Genomic DNA, 19,448 nt, shown 5'->3' on the forward strand with positions numbered 1-19,448 from the left:
CCACAGGTGAAATCAAGCATTACACAGCCTATCCATGTAATCAATGAATGTGCCGAGTCCTCCAAAGCAAGAGACACTCTTTGTAGCCCCCTCTATACATTGTCTAATAGATGAGGGTATTGAAAGGATCTCCTTGTGTTAGCTCCTGAATCCTTTCAATGATAAAAATGATATTTTTCAAGCCAAGTGACTTCTTAAATTATTTATGGGTGAGTACGAGACCTGAAAGTACAAAACATAATTCTTAAATGTCTGTATATTGTGCTCTCACCAATGATCCAAGGAAAGCTTATGTATGATGGCTGATATAGAAATGTTCATGAATGGATAACTATTGTCTTATGTCGTGGGCCGGCTTAATGGGGTTGTCCAAACTTGGGGTACAGGTCAGCAGTGACTGTATGATTCTCCGATGCCGGGAGTGGCGGGCACACAACTGTAATTATGTGATTTCAGTACATGCAGTAACATGCCGACTAGACATGCACAGCCTCTCTCAATACAAGTGTACTGAGAGAGGCTGAACACGTCTAGTCGGAATGTGACCGGAAGTATGCAAATCCCATACAAGCAGCCACATGACTTCCCGCTCACGGTGCCCGCACCGGAGAGTCCTCACAGCAGATAGAGTGACTGCAGACTCTTACAGTGACGCCGTACCGTACAACCCCTTTAAACTAGCTGTCCAGATTAGAAAAAAAACACATTTTTAAATACCCTCTTAGGGAATTCTGAGATAATTGAAGGAGGCCTGTCCTCAAACTCCCCATCAGCTGACCGCAGTGAAGAGCACAGTCTGGAGGACCAGTCCTGTCCTGGCTTGTATAGACATCCATTGATTCTAATATTCTAATGTGCAATGCTTCATCTTCCCTGTGGGGGCGCTGCTGGAAAATTTGAACACTACCATTTTCCCCAACACATCACAGCTGATCGCTGGGGATTACATTGTGGTCAACCTATCGTCAAGGAATATTTTTAACAAGTAGGGATCCTCCTGAGTGAAGGACCACTTCAATCTCCGATTACTGTAGCCACAATGTCATCTCAAATATATTTAACTTATATTTAGGCATTTAAACACTTTCAGGTTAATACTTTAAACCCAATGGAGACGGCCATCTTAAAAGTATCCCATCATGGTATGAAGCAAGCTCAGTACCTGAGCCTGCTCATTACAGCACATGAGCCGACTGTAAATGATGTGACCGGATTATTAATGTGATCAGATCAGTTTATCCTCCTAAATGCTACTATCAAGCAAGACAGGCATTTGAAATACTTCCAACATGTTGGTGGTCACTACTGATGGCCATCGGCACTCCCCGCGTAACGTGATCGTGGGGTGTTGATCAGTTGCCATGCAGCCAGTGGCGTGCTGAAGACCACCCATGCCTGCTATCTTCGAGCTCCTATCAAGCTCAACCCAAACTAAAGTACTGCAGAAAATTAAATAATAAATATATAGAAACAAATATATAAAGTTTGAGTCCCCCCATTTTCCCCAAATGTAAATAGCGAGATGTAAAAAATACAGAAAATCTGCATATTCGCTATTACCATGTGCTAATAAAATATAAAAAATATTTATATCATATGCTCAACTCTGAAACAGGAAATAAAAAATTGAACAAGAAATATTAGGAAATGTTTGCCTCCACAATTGCCCCCCCAAAATAGAATAAAAAGCAATTCCAACATCATACATACCCCTAAATGTTCCCAACAAAAGCTAAATGCTCAAAAACAAATTTATACACAGATCCATCAGCAGAAAAGTTAAAAGTTACGAGTCTCAGAAAATGGGGATACAAAGCAATTTTTTTAAATTTAAAATGTCAAAAATAAATAATATATAAACCTTTTAACTTTGGTATCTCGGTAATCGCATCGAGCCGAAGCGCAAAAACAAAAACTTCATATAGGGGGTCGTATGGTAAATCCTGTAACTTTACTTGCAGTGTCTCGTGACTTGCGGAAAAGGTCACAAACATCGGCAAACCTGGTGCCAGTTTGGTGAAAGTCGGGTAAACGACAGAGTTTGTGATCCGGAGACCAAGCCTGTATCGGTTCTGACTTGTCAGCAGCAGGAGTGTGCGTCGTGGCAAGTTGGTCCGTGGGGCCAGGTACAATCCTTCATGGTTTGTTTAGATTTGTTGTTTACAACTTTGTATCGCTCTGGTGGATCAGTTCCATCCGTTTCGCCCCTCCTTGTTCAATAGGTCATATCCCCAAAATCGGTCCCCAAAATCGCCTTTGTCAAATGCCTTCATTAGACCAAAAAATTAAAGAGATTGTTCAACTCTGGGGTTAATTTTTTTTAATTTTTTTTTTCATAAATGCATGTATTTGAGGCTAAAAAATATATATTTTTCAGTTTGGTTTTATGAAAGATTTTGCACCATTTTGCTTTTACAAGCTTTGTTTCCCTGCACATTCAACTTTGGTCATAAATCAGCTGAGAGGCGCTAAGAAAAAGTAGCACAAACTCTCCCATTGGACCATTAGTCACTGATGGATTCCCAGTAAACTCGTTCTGCAGCCAGTGATAGATAGTGCAACTCAAGAGGCTATAGAAGGCAAACGGTGCAATATTTTTTTAAGGAAACCTAATTACATAATTAATAGTGATGAGCGAATATACTTGTTACTCGAGATTTCCCGAGCACGCTTGGGTGACCTCCGAGTATTTTTAGTGCTCGGAGATTTCGTTTTCATCGTCGCAGCTGAATGATTTACAGCTATTAGCCAGGCTGAGTACATGTGGGGGTTACCTGGTTGCTAGGGAATCCCCACATGTACTTATGCTGGCTAACAGATGTAAATCATTCAGCTGCGGTGATGAAAACTAAATCTCCGAGCACTAAAAAATACTCGGAGGACACCTGAGCGTGCTCGGGAAATCTCGAGTAACAAGTATATTCGCTCATCACTAATAATTAATTTTTAGCCAAAAATACATGCAATTAAGTAAAAGAAAGCAAAAAGAAACTTGTCTCCCAAAGGTGGACATTCCCTTTAAATTAGATAAATATTATTGTTATTACTATTATTTATTTATATAGTGCCATTGATTCCATGGTGCTGTACATGAGAATGTATAAAAAATGAGTTCACACCACAGACCAAAGAATTTAACCAAAGCCCAAATTTCGAATCCAAAAGTTATTTGGACCCCAGATTTCAGGCTTTAGATCACAAACCCTATGAGATAGCAACACTTTGTGGAGGCAATGGGTAAGACAATGGACCGATCCATGGCGGGGCCGTGCGCCCACCGATGGGAAAAGCGAGCAGTCTTCCTACTTCTCTGTCTCGTCGGATGATGTCTGGTGGCCTGGCACAACCCCATCCATATTTTCGGACGACCCCTTTTCCAACTCCCATAGCTGTGCTGGTCAGGAAGACCGCCACTGAACAGTGATGTAGAAATGAATTTTACGTCTGCGTGCCGCGTACCGGAGTTTTCTAAGTCATTTTAGACTTTTTTTTAACTTCTTCATTGAAAGGCATCAAATCAGCCATGTGTAATCGTAGCCAGTGGGTGAGCGAGCCGACCTCAATTTCAAATGAAATGTAGAGGAAAAAGATAGATTTTCCTAAATTGCCTCAAATTGCCCAAGCGTCGTCTTACAGATATAATCAATACGGCTTTATCTTCATGTGTAGTGTACAGCTTCGTGTGGACCTGGTTATCAGATGAGAGCAGTGAAATGCGTGGTGGGCGCATATGGAGCTGTGGTGGACGACAGCGACTGCAATGCAGCAACACGGCCTACAGACACTCAGGTGAGGGCTGATCAGGAGACGGAGAGGTTCCCTGCAGCCGGACCAGCGCCTGCAGAGGATGTAGTCTAAAGGTACCTTCACACTAAACGATATCGCTAGCGATCCGTGATGTTGCAGCGTCCTCGCTAGCGATATCGTTTAGTTTGACACGCAGCAGCGATCAGAATCCTGCTGTGATGTCGTTGGTCGGGGCTAGAAGGCCAGAACTTTATTTCGTCGCTGTCTCTCCCGCAGACATCGCTGGATCGGCGTGTGTGACACCGATTCAGCGATGTCTTCGCTGGTAACCAGGGTAAACATCGGGTTACTAAGCACAGGGCCGCGCTTAGTAACCCGATGTTTACCCTGGTTACCATCCTAAAAGTAAAAAAAACAAACGCTTCATACTTACCTTCCGCTGTCTGTCCCCGGCGCTCTGCTTCTCTGCTCTCCTCCTGCACTCACTGTGAGCACAGCGGCCGGAAAACAGAGCGGTGACGTCACTGCTCTGCTTTCCGGCCGCTGTGCTCACAGCCAGTACAGGAGGAGTGCAGAGAAGCAGAGCGCCGAGGACAGACAGCGGAAGGTAAGTATGAAGCGTTTGTTTTTTTTACTTTTAGGATGGTAACCAGGGTAAACATCGGGCTACTAAGCGCGGCCCTGCGCTTAGTAACCCGATGTTTACCCTGGTTACCGGCATCATTGGTCGCTGGAGAGCTGTCTGTGTGACAGCTCTCCAGCGACCAAACAGCGACGCTGCAGCGATCCGGATCGGTGTCTGGATCGCTGCAGCGTCGTTTAGTGTGAAGGTACCTTAACCCGAGCCTCGGTGCCAATGTTATGTTTGGCACCCTGGTACAGATTTTCCACAAGCTATAAGTAAGGGTCTTCCAGCATTTCTGTTTTAGTAGTAATTGATAAAAGGCATTTTCTTGATCGTTGTTCCTCTGTTATCCCTCCTGGATTTGTATGAATAAATTAACGACTGGGTATTACCATTCCCCAAACCACATAAGAATATCCCTAGTCAATCTGACACTTTCCGACTGGTTATAATGCAAGGAATCATGCTATTTATTCAATGGCTGTCAATTACTAGTACTAGTCATACTTTTTAAGCAGGGGCGGGACAAACTTTAATTTCCGAATGTGCCTTTCATGCTGTGACAGTCTTCCGTAAGGGAGAGGGGCTTCAAACTGTCCTTGGAACCGGGACCCTAACTATCTTTGTCCTTGGGGTACTCTTGAAGGTAGAGAGGCCTGAGACTCCTACCTCACTATGCTCTTGTTAAACCCTGCTCCGCCCCATGAGGCACGGGACAGAAATGTAAGGTAAACAAGACACAAAGACAAAACAGGGATAACAGAAAGCCACAAACATACAAACACTCACCAAAAGTAAAGAGGTATATAGAGAAGGATAGGAATGTACCAACCAAATGGGAATAGGACAAAGAGGAAAGCGTACACTCAAAAACAGCACGCAACAATCTCCAGTAGCAACATCCTCCTCCCCCACTAATTGCTCATCCATTGTTATTTAATTGCTTGTACAAAAATATTTAAAGGGAACCTATCACCAGATCCAAAGTCCCCAGTTTTTAACCTTATTTTATTCCCTCGGCTCCCCTGAATATTACATCTTTTGGTTTTTCTTAAAACGTCCACATGGTTCACAGGGAAATAATGCAGAGAAGCCTAAAGACACGCCCAGAAGGATCCTGTGAGACATACCTATTTGTTAAAGACACGCCCAGAAGGATCCTGTGAGACATACCTATTTGTTAAAGACACGCCCAGGAGGATCCTGTGAGACATACCTATTTGTTAAAGACACGCCCAGAAGGATCCTGTGAGATATACCTATTTGTTAAAGACACGCCCAGAAGGATCCTGTGAGACATACCTATTTGTTAAAGACACGCCCAGGAGGATCCTGTGAGACATACCTATTTGTTAAAGACACGCCCAGGAGGATCCTGTGAGACATACCTATTTGTTAAAGACACGCCCAGGAGGATCCTGTGAGACATACCTATTTGTTAAAGACATGCCCAGGAGGATCCTGTGAGCCACGCCTCTTTGTTAAACACCGTAAGAAAATTAGCACTAAACCATAAGATCAGTATCTCTGGAACCATATGACAGATATATAAAGAAAAAGAAAAACGGATTGCACAGGGGAGCAGCTGCAATAAAATAAGAGCAAAAACTGGGCACTTCTGAAAAAAGTTGAAAGTAGTAAATTAATTGTTTAGGAACTGAGACACCCAAGCTCACGGACAAAGGAATACTTACCATACAGACAGCCAATGTATATGATGTGGCACTGCTAAAGAGAGGCCTCCATCTCTGGTTGACCCAATTACTTTACTATTACACTAGTGTCATTCTTTACCTTTCCTCTGAGATTGATATAATCCAAATATAATGGCTTGAAATGGCCAACTTAACAAAAAAAATCATATTCTCCCCCCCTTTAGTGGTGCCCTAGGCAGTTACCTACTCTGCCTACCACCTGAGAGATTTTCTGGAGCAGTGTTAAAGCAGGGAGTGACTACTAAATATAAAGCATGGGTGGACATATTGTTCTTGCGCAACCTTCGAAACTTATTTCCTTAAAAAAGAAGTGAAAAACGCATATCCTAGGCTTGGCCTCAATCGTGTATCCCGAGCTGGAGAGTGACTGACATCAGCAAAGCCGCCTCTAACGTTCACCTCTTAGCAACCAGTTCAAAAAGGCATTAATTATGGAAGGAAGCCGCCTAACAAACCAAACTCATTTTGACAGGACTGTGAAACAGCTGCATGTCCGGGCATTCCAGAAACCAAACAGATCGTCCATAGCAAGACGCAGTGGAGATTTGGATCTTGGACACCCGTAAGTATATTTTATGAATGTGTCGCTTCCTGTTCCTACCTCCTTGCCGTACCTAACGCCATGTCTTTCTAAAATGTATGAGTCCCTCTCTAGATTGTCAGCCGTGATATTCCCAGGCCATGTGCTGAGTATCTTATTCTTTAGTCTATGGATTTGACCTTATGAAACTAATAGCCACCATTACGGCCATACCAGGGAGATGCCTGACACGGGTCATTAATCATATTTAACGTCTCTAGGAGAGAAACGTATTCCAGCCTGTGACCGCCAATAAACACAGATGACTTCTGTTTATTTTATATCACGTGCCGCATTTATAGAATCCGTTCCTAATAATACAGCTGCTGCCTCAAATTGTCAATTAGCATTCGGAGGTCGTCCACATGAAATATTAGGAAACTGTCACGGATGTGTCAGAGGGTGCAGACCATCACCCTGCATCTGAATGCAGAAGGTCTCAGCAGTTCGTTTTGCAGACTTCTTCCTGGTTCTTCTGACTCTAGGACCCAGTGGTAACCTTCCCCGGCTTTAGTTAGCACACCTGGAACGGGGTGTTTATAACTCCCAGCTGGCTGCTGGAAAGTTGCTGGTGATATTTCCATTTCCATTTCCCTGTTGAGGCTTGGAGCTATAGCAGTTGGCTATCTTCCTCCTTGGTGTTTGGAAGACATCTGTGTTTCTCTCTGAGTCTACTCAAGTTAAGTGTTCCCCTTGTTTGTGTATCCCATCTGTTTTTAGTTATAGTGGGGATTGACTGGTGCTCATCCTATCCTTCCCTATGCTTGGCTTACTGCTAGGGTCAGGCAGGGTTTCGGTATCCTGCTCGGGGATAGGTACAGAACCTATAAAGGGAAGTTTAGGGCAGACAAAGTGATATTAGATCTACCTAAGGGTCTCCACTTCCCCCTCCTAGTGTTTGGTTCCCTTCCCCTTATCCTTTCGTGTTGCACTTAGTCTATTCTACGCTGTGCGTGACAGAATCGGTCTTCATCTAACCTTCCTTTTCCCCCGCCTCCAACAGAATGAAGTGTATTTTTTCGATTGTACCGTTTTTATTTAACATTTTATTAATTTAAGGGGGTGAGATAGAATAAAAACAAAAAAATTGTGCTATTGTTTTTTAGGTTTTTTTTTTGTATTATTATTCACTACTTTGTTCAGAAAGTTACAACTGTTATGTTGATATAAAAAAATGTATTATATTTTACTGTTTTACCAAACTTAAATCATTTTTTTATTACCTTTTTACAGTTTGTATATTTTTTTTAAAACTTTGAATTAAAATATTCAAAATGAATATTTAAAAGGAATCTGATAGCAGCATAATGTTGAGACAAATACCCCGATTCCAGAGATGTATCACTTACTGGGCTGCTTTGTGCAGGTTTGATAGAAGCCCTGATAGAAGCTAAGACTTCTGGGCTCTGCATAACCCCGCCCACATCATTGATTGGCAGTTTCCTTTGTACATTGTATATTGTTATCAAGCTGTCAATCAGTTGAGGGGGCGGGGTTACACGGTGATCAGCCTGACTGCTCTGCACTTGAGGCCTAGTCAGGCAGTGTTAATCTCCTGCTGATAAAACACTGATTGTTTTGAAATTATAACACACAGCCTAATAAGTGACACATCACTGGAATCGGGCTCTCTTGCTCTATATTATGTTGCTATCAGATTAAATATTAAAAACCTGCTGATAGATTCAATTAAAACTTCTATTTAACTTTTTTTTTAGCTTCAGTAGAGAATTTGAACTTGCTTGTGCTTTTACTACAGCTGAGGACATACATAGAAATCTATGGGCCCCTTAGAGAAGGTCCAAAATTTGGCCCCCACCATGGCTCATTGGTTACAATTAAATAACCCATTGGCTCCCTCTCCCATGGCATGTTGGCATAGCCCAAGGAATATGAGAGAGATAACAATCCTCCCATCTAACCCCTTGGATGCTGTAGTTGCTGTTCACCAAAGCATCCAAAGGATTCAACACAGCAGGATGCCGGTTGTGTAAAACAGCTGGCACCCACCCGGCTTAGTGTGTGTATTCGCTCTATGCAAATCCTTCCAACAACTTTTCTATGTATATGTCAGATATTGGGAGAAGTGGACAGACACTAGTCGGAAGCAGGGATTTTTGACACCAGCGACACCAGGTTATGGGCACAGTAGTGGCCACCATTGGCTGTACGCCACAACTATAGCCTTTTAGTCCAGCCTCTAATGGGCTGGATTGCCTGGGTTACAGTCATCTTTCAAAAAGCTGTGTGCAATTTTGCAGCTCGGCCTTTCCCGCTAAACTTAAAGACCAAACGCAATCATATTTCTAACAAAAAGCAGCCATGTTTTTTTTGTGGACAACCCCTTTAAATAAAACTTGAAGGAAAGGTTCTAGGTGCTCACTCTCTAAAACAAACTTCTTCCATAAACAGACCGTGAGGCTTATTCTTCTAATTTATAGGATTAAGTTCCATTACTAAAGCACCCGTGTACTGTAAGGTCAGAAATCTCACGCGTAGAAGGAAAAAAAAAAAATCAATATTTTTGCTTGAGGCGTCGGGGGAAATAATTCTGGTTGTATCCCAACCATCAATCTTTGTAATATTTCCCAGTGCTCAGCAACTTGTGGTAAAGGGACCAGAATGAGATACGTCAGCTGCCGCGACGATCAGGGTGCGGTGGCGGATGAAGCGGCGTGTTCCCACCTGCCAAAGCCGTCAGCGACTGAAGTGTGTACGGCGACGCCATGCGGACAGTGGAAAGCGCTGGACTGGAGCTCGGTAAGTGCGTCACATGGAAAAGAGGCGTAGAAAAAAACGACAAAAAAGGGTGAATTCGATAACAAAGATATTTTCCTAATTTTCAGTGCTCGGTGACCTGTGGCCAAGGAAAGGCCGTGAGGCAAGTGGTTTGTGTGGATTTCCTCGGCCAGTCCTTCGATAGTAACGAATGTGATCCAGAAGACAGCCCACAGGCCGAGCAAGAGTGCTCCATGTCCCCTTGTCAATATGTCAACCACGACTACGGCCGGCCCATTCAACCTTTCCCAAATGTAGACCAAAGAGTACGATCCAACCCGACCCTGGCCATCCTGAACAGGAACAGTGGACGTTCTACTGGCTCAAGCGGAAGTCAATGGAGAATAGGTCCATGGGGAGCGGTACGTTTCTAAATGCTTGTACGCGCCATGATTTATCTCACACGTGCCACTATTTCCATGACCAAATAATATTAGATTTTGGGTTTCAAGTTGTCCAACCATTGTGAATGTTTAACCAGTGAAGAGTCAGAGGCGTAATCCAATGGGTCAAGGGATTGCAGTCCCACTCGGATTACTTGGTCGCAGGTTTACTAGTCATCTTGTGATAATCTCCTGCTGATGAAACAGTGATTTTATCTCAGCCCCTTCATGATGCTGTTTTTAGATTAGGTGGCAAAACACTGGTTAAAGATTCCCTTTAAGCAGTATAGGATCAGTGTGTAGAGGGAATCGTTCGAGCAGCTCAGCTAAATACATAGGGTCAAAAATAATGAGGCATAAGTCAAACGTTTTCCTATGTAACCAACTTGTCCCATTTCCATGTTAGTGTTCTAGCACATGTGCTGGGGGATTCCAGCGTCGTGTGGTGGTTTGCCAAGACGAAAATGGGTATCCCGCTGCCAACTGTGATGAGAGAAGCAAACCTGCTGAGCAACGGCCGTGTGAATCTGGACCGTGCCCACAGTGGGCATTTGGCAACTGGGGAGAGGTAAATCCATTGAATTCTACCAAGATGTATGAGCTAGGTATGGTCACTTGCAGTCTAGATAGGGCAACTAGCCTTATCTTTAGGTCAGGGCTACACTGCAACATTTGTCCACAATTCTCTGAAAAGTTTGCGACAAAAACATTTCTGCAACTTGTCCGTGACTTGCTGCCGCGCAACTGTTTTGGTTCTCCGATCTTGCAGGAAATTAAAGAACAAAGTTGCAGATAACTCACACACAAGTGAAGTCTATGGGTTTAACTTTCCAAACATACCCACCTCGAAGCCAGACATTTTATAATCCAGTAATAAATAAATTATCCTAGATAAGTCAGGGACTCTAGAATAGTGATATCAAGTGCAGTATTTTACTTTGACTTTAAAGAGAGCTCGCCACTTGCCATAAATATGTACATTACTGGTGTAAAAAGCCGCCGGTCTCCTAAATCCGGCTTTGCTTTTCTTTTGTCTCTGCTCCTCTCCGTTCCTGAGATATGGTCCAGTCTAGTCTTGTGAGCCAAGTGGGTGTGGTCCTTAACCCTTCTTTAGGATCACGCCCACTTTGCTAAAAAGATTAGATTTACATACAAGGAAGAAGGGGCCATATTTCAGGAATGGAGAGGCACAGAAATAGTGATGAGCGAATATACTCGGTACTCAAGATTTCTCGATGACGCTTGGGGGTCCTCTGAGTATTTGTAAGTACTCGGAGATTTAGTTTTCATCGCCGCAGCTGAATGATTTATATCTGTTAGCCAGCATAAGTACATGTGGGGATTGCCTGGTTGCTAGGGAATCCCCACATGTAATCAAGCTGGCTAACAGATGTAAATCATTCAGCTGCGGTGAGGAAAACTAAATCTCCGAGTACTTACAAATTCTCGGAGGACACCGAGCGTGCTCAAGAAATCTCGAATAACGAGTATATTCACTCATCACTACACAGAAACTATAAAATAACCCCGGATTAAAGAGAATAGCACCATTTACTCCTGGTACAAAAAATAGCATGCTTATGGCAAGCAACATGTCCTCTTTAATTGTGCCTATTGCTGTTGAACTAGAGTTCTAGACTTATCTGTAGTAACTTAGAAGTTTGTGAATTAATTTCAAAATGGCCACCTTTGATGTAGACTGCGTAACCTCATAATGGTGGTTTAAGGGTCCCAAGCATAATAACAGGTTACTTTTAAATTTATTAAAGGATGGACCATTATGGTGATGAGTGAGTGTACTCGTTGCTCGGGTGATCTCCGAGTATTTGGATGTGCTTGGAGAATTAGTTTTCTTCGCCTCAGCTGAATGCCTGTTTGTTAGGGAATTACCACATGTTTTCAGGATGTCTAGGAGCCGTAAATCATGCAGCTGATGCGATGAAAACTAAATCTCCGAGCACTGACAGATACTCGGAGACCACCCGAGCAACAATGCTACTCGCTCATCACTAGACCATTAAAAAATAGTGTTTAGGGCCAAAGTCACCTTTAAATGGGTCCAAAGTCACCTTTAAATGGGGTTGTCTTCTGCTCGACTTTTGTTACTGTGTGCAGTGGATCCTCTGCTGGGTCCATCTAACCATGCCCATTCTGGTTCAACAGTGACGTTTTGAAAATGGTCTCAAATTAAAAAAAATACATATATGTACAGTGGCTTGCGAGAGTATTCACCTCATCCCTTCACCCGTTGGCATTTTTTGTGTTTTGCTACATCACAACCTGAAATGTCACTGTTTTTTTTTTTAAGCGTTTGCATCAGTTCATGTATAGAACATGCCAACAACTGTGAACATTTGGTTTTCTTTTTATTGTGAAGCAAGCAACAAATAGGAAAAAATAAATGAAAACTTCGTTGTGCATAACTATTCACCCCCTTTAATCAGTACTTGGTAGAGACTCCTTTTGCGGCAATTACAGCTACAATTCGCTTTGGATAAGTCTCTGCGCTTTCTACATCTTGCCACTGGGATTTTTGCCCATTCCTCAAGGCAAAACTGCTCCAGCTCCTTCATATTAGATGGTTTCCTCTGGTGAGCTGCAATCTTCAAGTCTGACCACAGATTCTCAATTGGGTTAAGGTCTGTGACTAGGCCACTCCAAAACATTTACACGTTTCCTCTTAAGCCACTCAAGTGTTGCTTTAGCAGAATGCTTTGGGTCATTGTCTTGTTAGAAGGTGAACCACCGTCCCAGTCTCAAATCACTGACAGATTGAAACAGGTTTTGCTTAAGAATATCCTTGTATTTCGCACTATCCATCTTCCTCTCGACTCGGACCGTTTTCCCTGTTCCTGCTGCCGAAAAATATCCTCACAGCATGATGCTGCCGCCACCATGTTTCACTGTGGGGATGGCGTTCTTGGTGATTAGCTGTATTGGTTTGGCGCCAGACATAGCGTTTACCTTGATGGCCAAAAAGTTCCTTCATACCTTTGGGGAGTCTCCCACATGTCTTCTGGCAAACTCACAGTGAGCATTACAATTTTTGCGTATAAGTAAATGCTTTTTTCTGCCCACTGTTCCATAAAAGTCATGGAGTGCACGACTTATTGTGGTCATATGGATAGATAGGAACTCTGCAGCTCCTTCAGGGTTACCTGTAGTCTATTGTTCCTCTCTGATTAATGCCCTCCTTGCTTGGGCTGAGAGTTTTGGTGGGTGGCCCTCTCTTGGCAGGTTTGTTATAGTACCATGTTCTTTCCATTTGATGATAATGGATTTCATGGTGCTCCGGGAAATCATCAGAGATTGGGATAATTTTTTGTAACCAAACCCTGAGTTCTACTTCTCAACAACTTTGTCAGTGACTTGTTTGGTCTTGGTCTTCATGGTGTTGTTTGGAGATCTCTTTGGTCTTCATGGTGTTGTTTGGAGAACCCCTTGGTCTTCATGGTGTTGTTTGGAGATCTCCTTGGTCTTCATGGTGTTGTTTGGAGATCTCCTTGGTCTTCATGGTGTTGTTTGGAGATCCCCTTTGTCTTCGTGCTGTTTGGAGATCTCCTTGGTTTTCATTGTGTTGTTTGGAGATCTCCTTTGTGTGCTTTGTAGATCTCCTTTGTTTTCATGGTTTATTTTGGAGATCTCCTTGGTCTTCATGGTGGTGTTTGGTGATCTCCTTGGTCTTCATCGCGGTGTTTGGAGATCTCCTTGGTCTTCATGGTGTTGTTTGGAGATCTCCTTGGTCTTCATGGTGTTGTATGGAGATCTCCTTGGTCTTCATAGTGTTGCTTGGAGATCCCCTTTGTCTTCGTGCTGTTTGGAGATCTGCTTGGTTTTCATGGTGTTGTTTGGAGATCTCCTTTGTGTGCTTTGTAGATCTCCTTTGTTTTCATGGTGTTGTTTGGAGATCTCCTTGGTCTTCATGGTGGTGTTTGGTGATCTCCTTGGTCTTCATCGTGGTGTTTGGAGATCTCCTTGGTCTTCATGGTGTTGTTTGGAGATCTCCTTGGTCTTCATGGTGTTGTATGGAGATCTCCTTGGTCTTCATAGTGTTGATTGGAGATCCCCTTTGTCTTCGTGCTGTTTGGAGATGTGCTTGGTTTTCATGGTGTTGTTTGGAGATCTCCTTTGTTTTCATGGTATTGTTTGGAGTTCTCCTTTGTGTGCTTTGCAGATCTCCTTTGTTTTCATGGTGTTGTTTGGAGATCTCCTTGGTCTTCATGGTGTTTGGTTAGTGGAGCCTCCTGTTAATGGTGCTGCAGCCTCTGTGTCCTTTCAGAGAAGGTAAAGTATATATATAGACAGACATGTGACACTTAGATTGCACAGAGGGGGAGTCCTGTCACTAAGCAATGGTTACTTAAGGAGGTAATTGCTTGCACCAGAAATTTTTAGGGGCTTCATAGCAAAAGTAGAGAATACATTTGCAGATGCCAATTTTCAGTTATTTGATCCCATAAATGTAATTTATGCCTTTATTTTTCTCACTTCACCAACTGATGCATCACACACAAATCGGATTACATAAATATTTACACACAGGTTGTAATGTAACAAAATAGGTAAAAAGCCAAGGGGGTGAATACTTTCGCAAGCTATTGTATTTCTAAATTATAATGATTTCATAGCTACCTTTTTTTGAAAAATATTTTTCTCTACTAAGTTTGAGAAATATTTTAAATGCCCTTTACTTCAATTCCCAGTGTTCGAAAAAATGTGGTTCCGGGACAAGGACAAGACTTGTCGTATGTCAGAGACCCAATGGGGAGCGATTCAATGATCTGAGCTGTGAGATACTGGATAAACCCCCAGACCGCGAACAATGCAACACTCACAGTTGTCCTCCAGACTCTGCGTGGAATACAGGTCCTTGGAGCTCGGTATGACCATAAATATATCTATCTATTATTTTTTTTTTTTTTTTACTAATGACAAATGGAATTTTATCCATCATTTATTTTTATAAGACCGAGGTCTTCCATAATATAGATTGAATGCCGTTTTCATCTGATCCTTGCACTTAGTGATGCTTTAGACACGATTGTCAGTTTTGATGTCAATCCTAACTTCTTTTCCGCTGTAAAATCAGTTCGGCATGTTTTTCCTTAGAAAAGAACGAGCTTTTTATTCCTTTCACCGCACCGTGTTATGTCAGAACGTGACGCCTGAACGTTCTCTACGTTTTTCCCAAAGGACTTTTTAATAGAACTATCATGTAAATTGCACATAAAACACACACCAAAATCGCTCATAAATACACGTGTAATATGTGTGTTACGTTATCGTGAAGAATATTGATTTTATTAGTTATTTTTATATGACGAAATTTATATTTTAGGGATTTTTTTTTTTTCATTATAATTCTAAGTTACCGTTTGCTATACAACCATGGTACGTCAGTGCATTTCTGTGGTCAGACTCCTCAGGCTATGTTCACATTCATTGCTGTTTTGCTGCATTTTTTTTTTAATGCAAACTAATTGCTGCTTTTTACAGACCAGCAAAAGTTCTGAGAGTTTTCTTTTCCTTTTTTTTTTTTTTCCTGCCTGAATTTGAGCACTACGGCGTTTTTTTAAATTTGCAACGTGTCGTTTCACGTAGAAAGCAACGAGAAAGTGAAAAAACGCAGGAAATTAACCCCAAAAAAACGCTGCAAAAAAAGTGGAAAAAAATGCTGCAAAACAGGTGTTTCGTATGCAGCATTTTTACTGTCAAGAGAGGACATTTTGGCTGCAGCAAAAAAAAAATACTTTGCGTGAACATAACCTTAATATCAAGGGCATTTTTAGGACCTAGGTTATAATATTTATTTGACGTTGTGTAGAAGAATATTTGTTACATTCTCTAGATAACAGAGAATTGGTTGTAGTGTGTGATATCCAGAAAGAGGACAGACATGTTAAAGGGAATCTGTCAGAGGGCATTTGCTATGTAAGCTTAAATTAGCATTATGTTTGGGCAGAGAGCATGATTTCAGGGATGTGTCACTTACTAGGCTGCTTGGTGCCAATTTGATAGAATACCTGTTTTCTCTGCTGTAAATGTAGCGGTGCTCAGAATGCTGAGTTGTGTATGACCCCGCCCACACCCCTGATTGGCAGCTTCCTGTGTGCATTATCAGCAAGCTTCCAATCGGTGGTGGGGGCGGGGTTATACATTAGCTGGACTGCTTGGCACAGGTCGCCTAGTCCAGCAGTGATGATCTCCTATTGATAAAACACTGATTGTATTGAAACTACAGACAGCTGCTGGGTAAGTGGCACATCACTGGAATCGGGATCTCTGCCCCTACTTTATGCTGCTCTCAGATTAAATGGCAAAAACCTGCTGACAGATTCCCTTCAATGATGTGCAAATTAAATAATGGAAGCAAAATATTCATTATCAAGTATGAGTGCCTTGTCATTCCACCAGTGAGGTCATTAATGGTTTTCTGATGAATATTTTGCCATAATGAATGCACGTGGACAAATCGTCAAGAGCCACTGATGGAAACTCCTCTGCGTTTGCCAACCAATGGCGTCCTTGATGTTCTCCATGTGAGACAAGTTCCAGAGATGTTTGAAGCCATGGTGGCATGTTTAGACCACACAGGCTGCTCACTGTAACTCAAGCAACACGTGGCCTGCCATTGTCGTGTTGAAAAATGGGCTCCAAGGACGTATTGGAGAAATAGCTGCACCAATAGTTATGTGAAGATCTGAGGTTGTGGGTTGTAATAATCACCTAGGCAGGTTAACAATGGAACTATTTTTTATTCCTTACATCCATGGTCTTACAGCAATTCTGGGTAGATGGTCCCCAGCTCACAAGATACCATCCTGGGGACGATAGTTCCACTGCCCCCGTACCTGGCGATACCCACGGTCTCCCAACTTTTCGTTGTCTCACAGCTTTTGTATCTCCCACCAGTAAAGTCTATAGTCACAGTCCATGCTCCATACCACGTCTTCCACTTCAGCTGGCAACAATAGTCCTTAAGATAGTTCCTCACAATCCAGACCATAGATTTCACGACCGTAGCACGTGTATCCAGCTCCAGCCAGCAGCCACATATGGTATAGTCCCAACCAGGGTCTCCAAACGTATTTGTAGGTTCAGTGATGGGCAGAGGGGCAGACCGGTGTTCCACCACGTGGAGTCATGGTTCTTTTGGCTGGTCCTGAAGAGGATCCCTTTGCAGAGGGAGCCAGAGACTTTTTAAATCCGCAGTTCCCATTCGGGACATTCTTCCACAGGATTAGAAGAAGGTGAGGGGAGGTGATCCTTCATTGTTCAAATAATCTTCATATTTATCCCAAGTTGTGTAGGTTAGAAAACTGCAATGGGCTGATTCAATATGTAATCAGCGTGCATTCACAAATTAACATTCAAGAGTCAACGTACAGTCTCATATGAAACAACGTCTCAATTGAGGCCTCTGAGACGCTAGTAAGAGTAATGGAATTATTGCTTTTACCTTTACCTTTATCTTATGTATACATAGGATCCAGCCCATAGGTCTTCCTCTGCTTACTATCAATGAATGGAAACATTGATTCCAGAGGCTGAACACTTTCCAGGTGAAATTAGTGTACCTAAACTGACGACAAAGCAAATCTCTAATAAAACCCAGAAATCAATCATCAATAAAACACAACCTTAAGTTCGAAGTAACCAGTGCTCCATGCTGGAAAACGTCTGCATCCCTTAGGGCCGTGGATTCCACTCTAAGTCCATTGGTCCAGTAGTCTTTAGAACAAGGCTAGCTCCTCACAGGTTACATGAGCAAATCAATCTAACGCCAAGCTATTAGTGTATCTAGAAAGGAGAATAGAGGGGTCCGGCCACTGTACACACCATAATCCTGGGAGTAGGACCAGTGTGATGTTCCCTCGTGAAGGCCTCTTCATAGCCCGTGAGGTCTCATCAGATTCGAAGAATGGCACAAAGTGATCCATTCTGTACTGCAACTAAAATTAGACGTCATATACAAAGCCTAAGGTGTCACCAGTGGCTACACAAAGCATCGGGAGGCATTTGCAGGACAACAAGCTACAAGCCATATGTTCAGCTACAGGTGCTCAACGGCTATAATGGTGCGGAGAAGACCACAATGGAGGCTGGAGTGGAGGTCTGTCCTCTTCAGCGATGATAGCCGATATTGTTAGAGAGACCACATGGCCAACGCTATGAAGAGGCCTTCACAATGGACCTTGTTCAAGAAGCCATTTTTCAACACTACAACACCAGGCCACATTATGCTACTGTGAGCAACCTGCAAGGGCTATACATGTTACCATGGCCTTCAGCATCTCTGGACTTATCCCACATCGGGACATCATTGGTAGGCAATTACAAAGAGAGCTGCCAATTGCAGATCTTGATGACTTACAAGGCGCTCATACTCGATATTCAATGAATCGAGATCTTTTGACACATCATTAACATGTCTATCCATTTTGTAATTGTGTGTATATGACATTTTAGTTTTAGGTAATACTTCCATCTCCCATAAATTAACAATTTTACAATTCTGGAGCATCTTTTCTTAGAACTTGTTCTCCTGAATTTGCCCCATATTAGAGATGAGCAATTCGATTGATGCTGCCTTGGTCCGATGTCCAGTTCTCTATGGCAGTCTGTTCACTTCTACCCCACCCCAATTAGAGGGCTGGACTTTCCCGGTGAAATCCGCGGATAATAATCGTATATATTTGGCTACCTTATAGGGACAGGCTCTGTAGAGACCTGCTCTTTGGTCAGGGGTACGGTAACACCCAGTAGTAGAGTTGTTGTGAGTCAATTCTAAGGACCTGGTCCAGGGGCCATATCATTAACCTATGTCCACTGGATAGGACCCATGAGAATTGCCTCCTACCTCGACAGCATCCATGGCTTTTTTTTTAATTAGACATCACATACGGATTATGCTACAACAATGGTGTCGGAGGAGGCTAAGTCAACAGAGAGGCCGGGATGCCAAGAGCATGGGGGGCAGTATCCAAAGACCACACAATACTTAAACTTAACTGTCTTCTAGACCAGGTCCTGTGAATCAATTTGGACCAACTCTACCGAATAGTCAGTTTCTTCACACATTTCCAGGAGGGATTTCAAAGGGTCTAAAGATCCCTAAGACCGAGTATTCAAGTATTTAGTACAAGACATAATCCGGAAAGCTGCCATGTTTTCTTTAAAGGGGTTCTCCTGAATCCAACCTTGCTTATTCCTTGTCCCTGCACCACTCCGTTTCTGAGACGTGGACCTCTGTTTCCTTTATATAATTCTAATTTCTTTTTTCAAGTGAGTGTGGTCCTCAAGAAGACTCTCCTAAAGAAGAGTGGAGAAACACTCCCGCTTGGCTACAAAGACTAGATTTATATGCAGAGAAGAGGGTGGTCATATCTCAGGAATGGAAATGTCCCGAAGATATGGTCCCCTCCTGTATATAAATCTAGTGTTGTTATCCAGGTGGGCGTTCCCCTCAACCCTTCTTCAGGATCACGCCCAGCTGGCTAAAAGACTAAATCTACATGCAAGGAAGAGCGGGTCATATCTCCGGTACGGAGAGGCGCAGGAACACAAGCAAAATGGCGCCGAATTCAGGAGAACAGCAGCGCTTACACCAAGTTAAAAAA

The 19,448-nt window shown here is 42.8% G+C and overlaps 1 protein-coding gene across 1 annotated transcript in view; it reads left to right on the top strand.

The window, feature by feature from the left end:
* ADAMTS9 (ADAM metallopeptidase with thrombospondin type 1 motif 9) overlaps window positions 1-19,448 on the top strand; it is a 228,456-nt gene that overhangs the window by 128,043 nt on the left and 80,965 nt on the right. Inside the window, exons 22-28 of the mRNA XM_069736573.1 lie at window positions 1,962-2,126; window positions 3,670-3,789; window positions 6,560-6,649; window positions 9,260-9,427; window positions 9,514-9,807; window positions 10,235-10,396; window positions 14,532-14,708. Coding sequence (XP_069592674.1) covers window positions 1,962-2,126; window positions 3,670-3,789; window positions 6,560-6,649; window positions 9,260-9,427; window positions 9,514-9,807; window positions 10,235-10,396; window positions 14,532-14,708 — 1,176 coding nt within the window. The remainder of the gene's footprint in view (window positions 1-1,961; window positions 2,127-3,669; window positions 3,790-6,559; window positions 6,650-9,259; window positions 9,428-9,513; window positions 9,808-10,234; window positions 10,397-14,531; window positions 14,709-19,448) is intronic.

This window comes from Ranitomeya imitator, chromosome 8 (assembly GCF_032444005.1).
Source record: "Ranitomeya imitator isolate aRanImi1 chromosome 8, aRanImi1.pri, whole genome shotgun sequence".
In the NCBI taxonomy this organism is placed as follows: domain Eukaryota; kingdom Metazoa; phylum Chordata; class Amphibia; order Anura; family Dendrobatidae; genus Ranitomeya; species Ranitomeya imitator.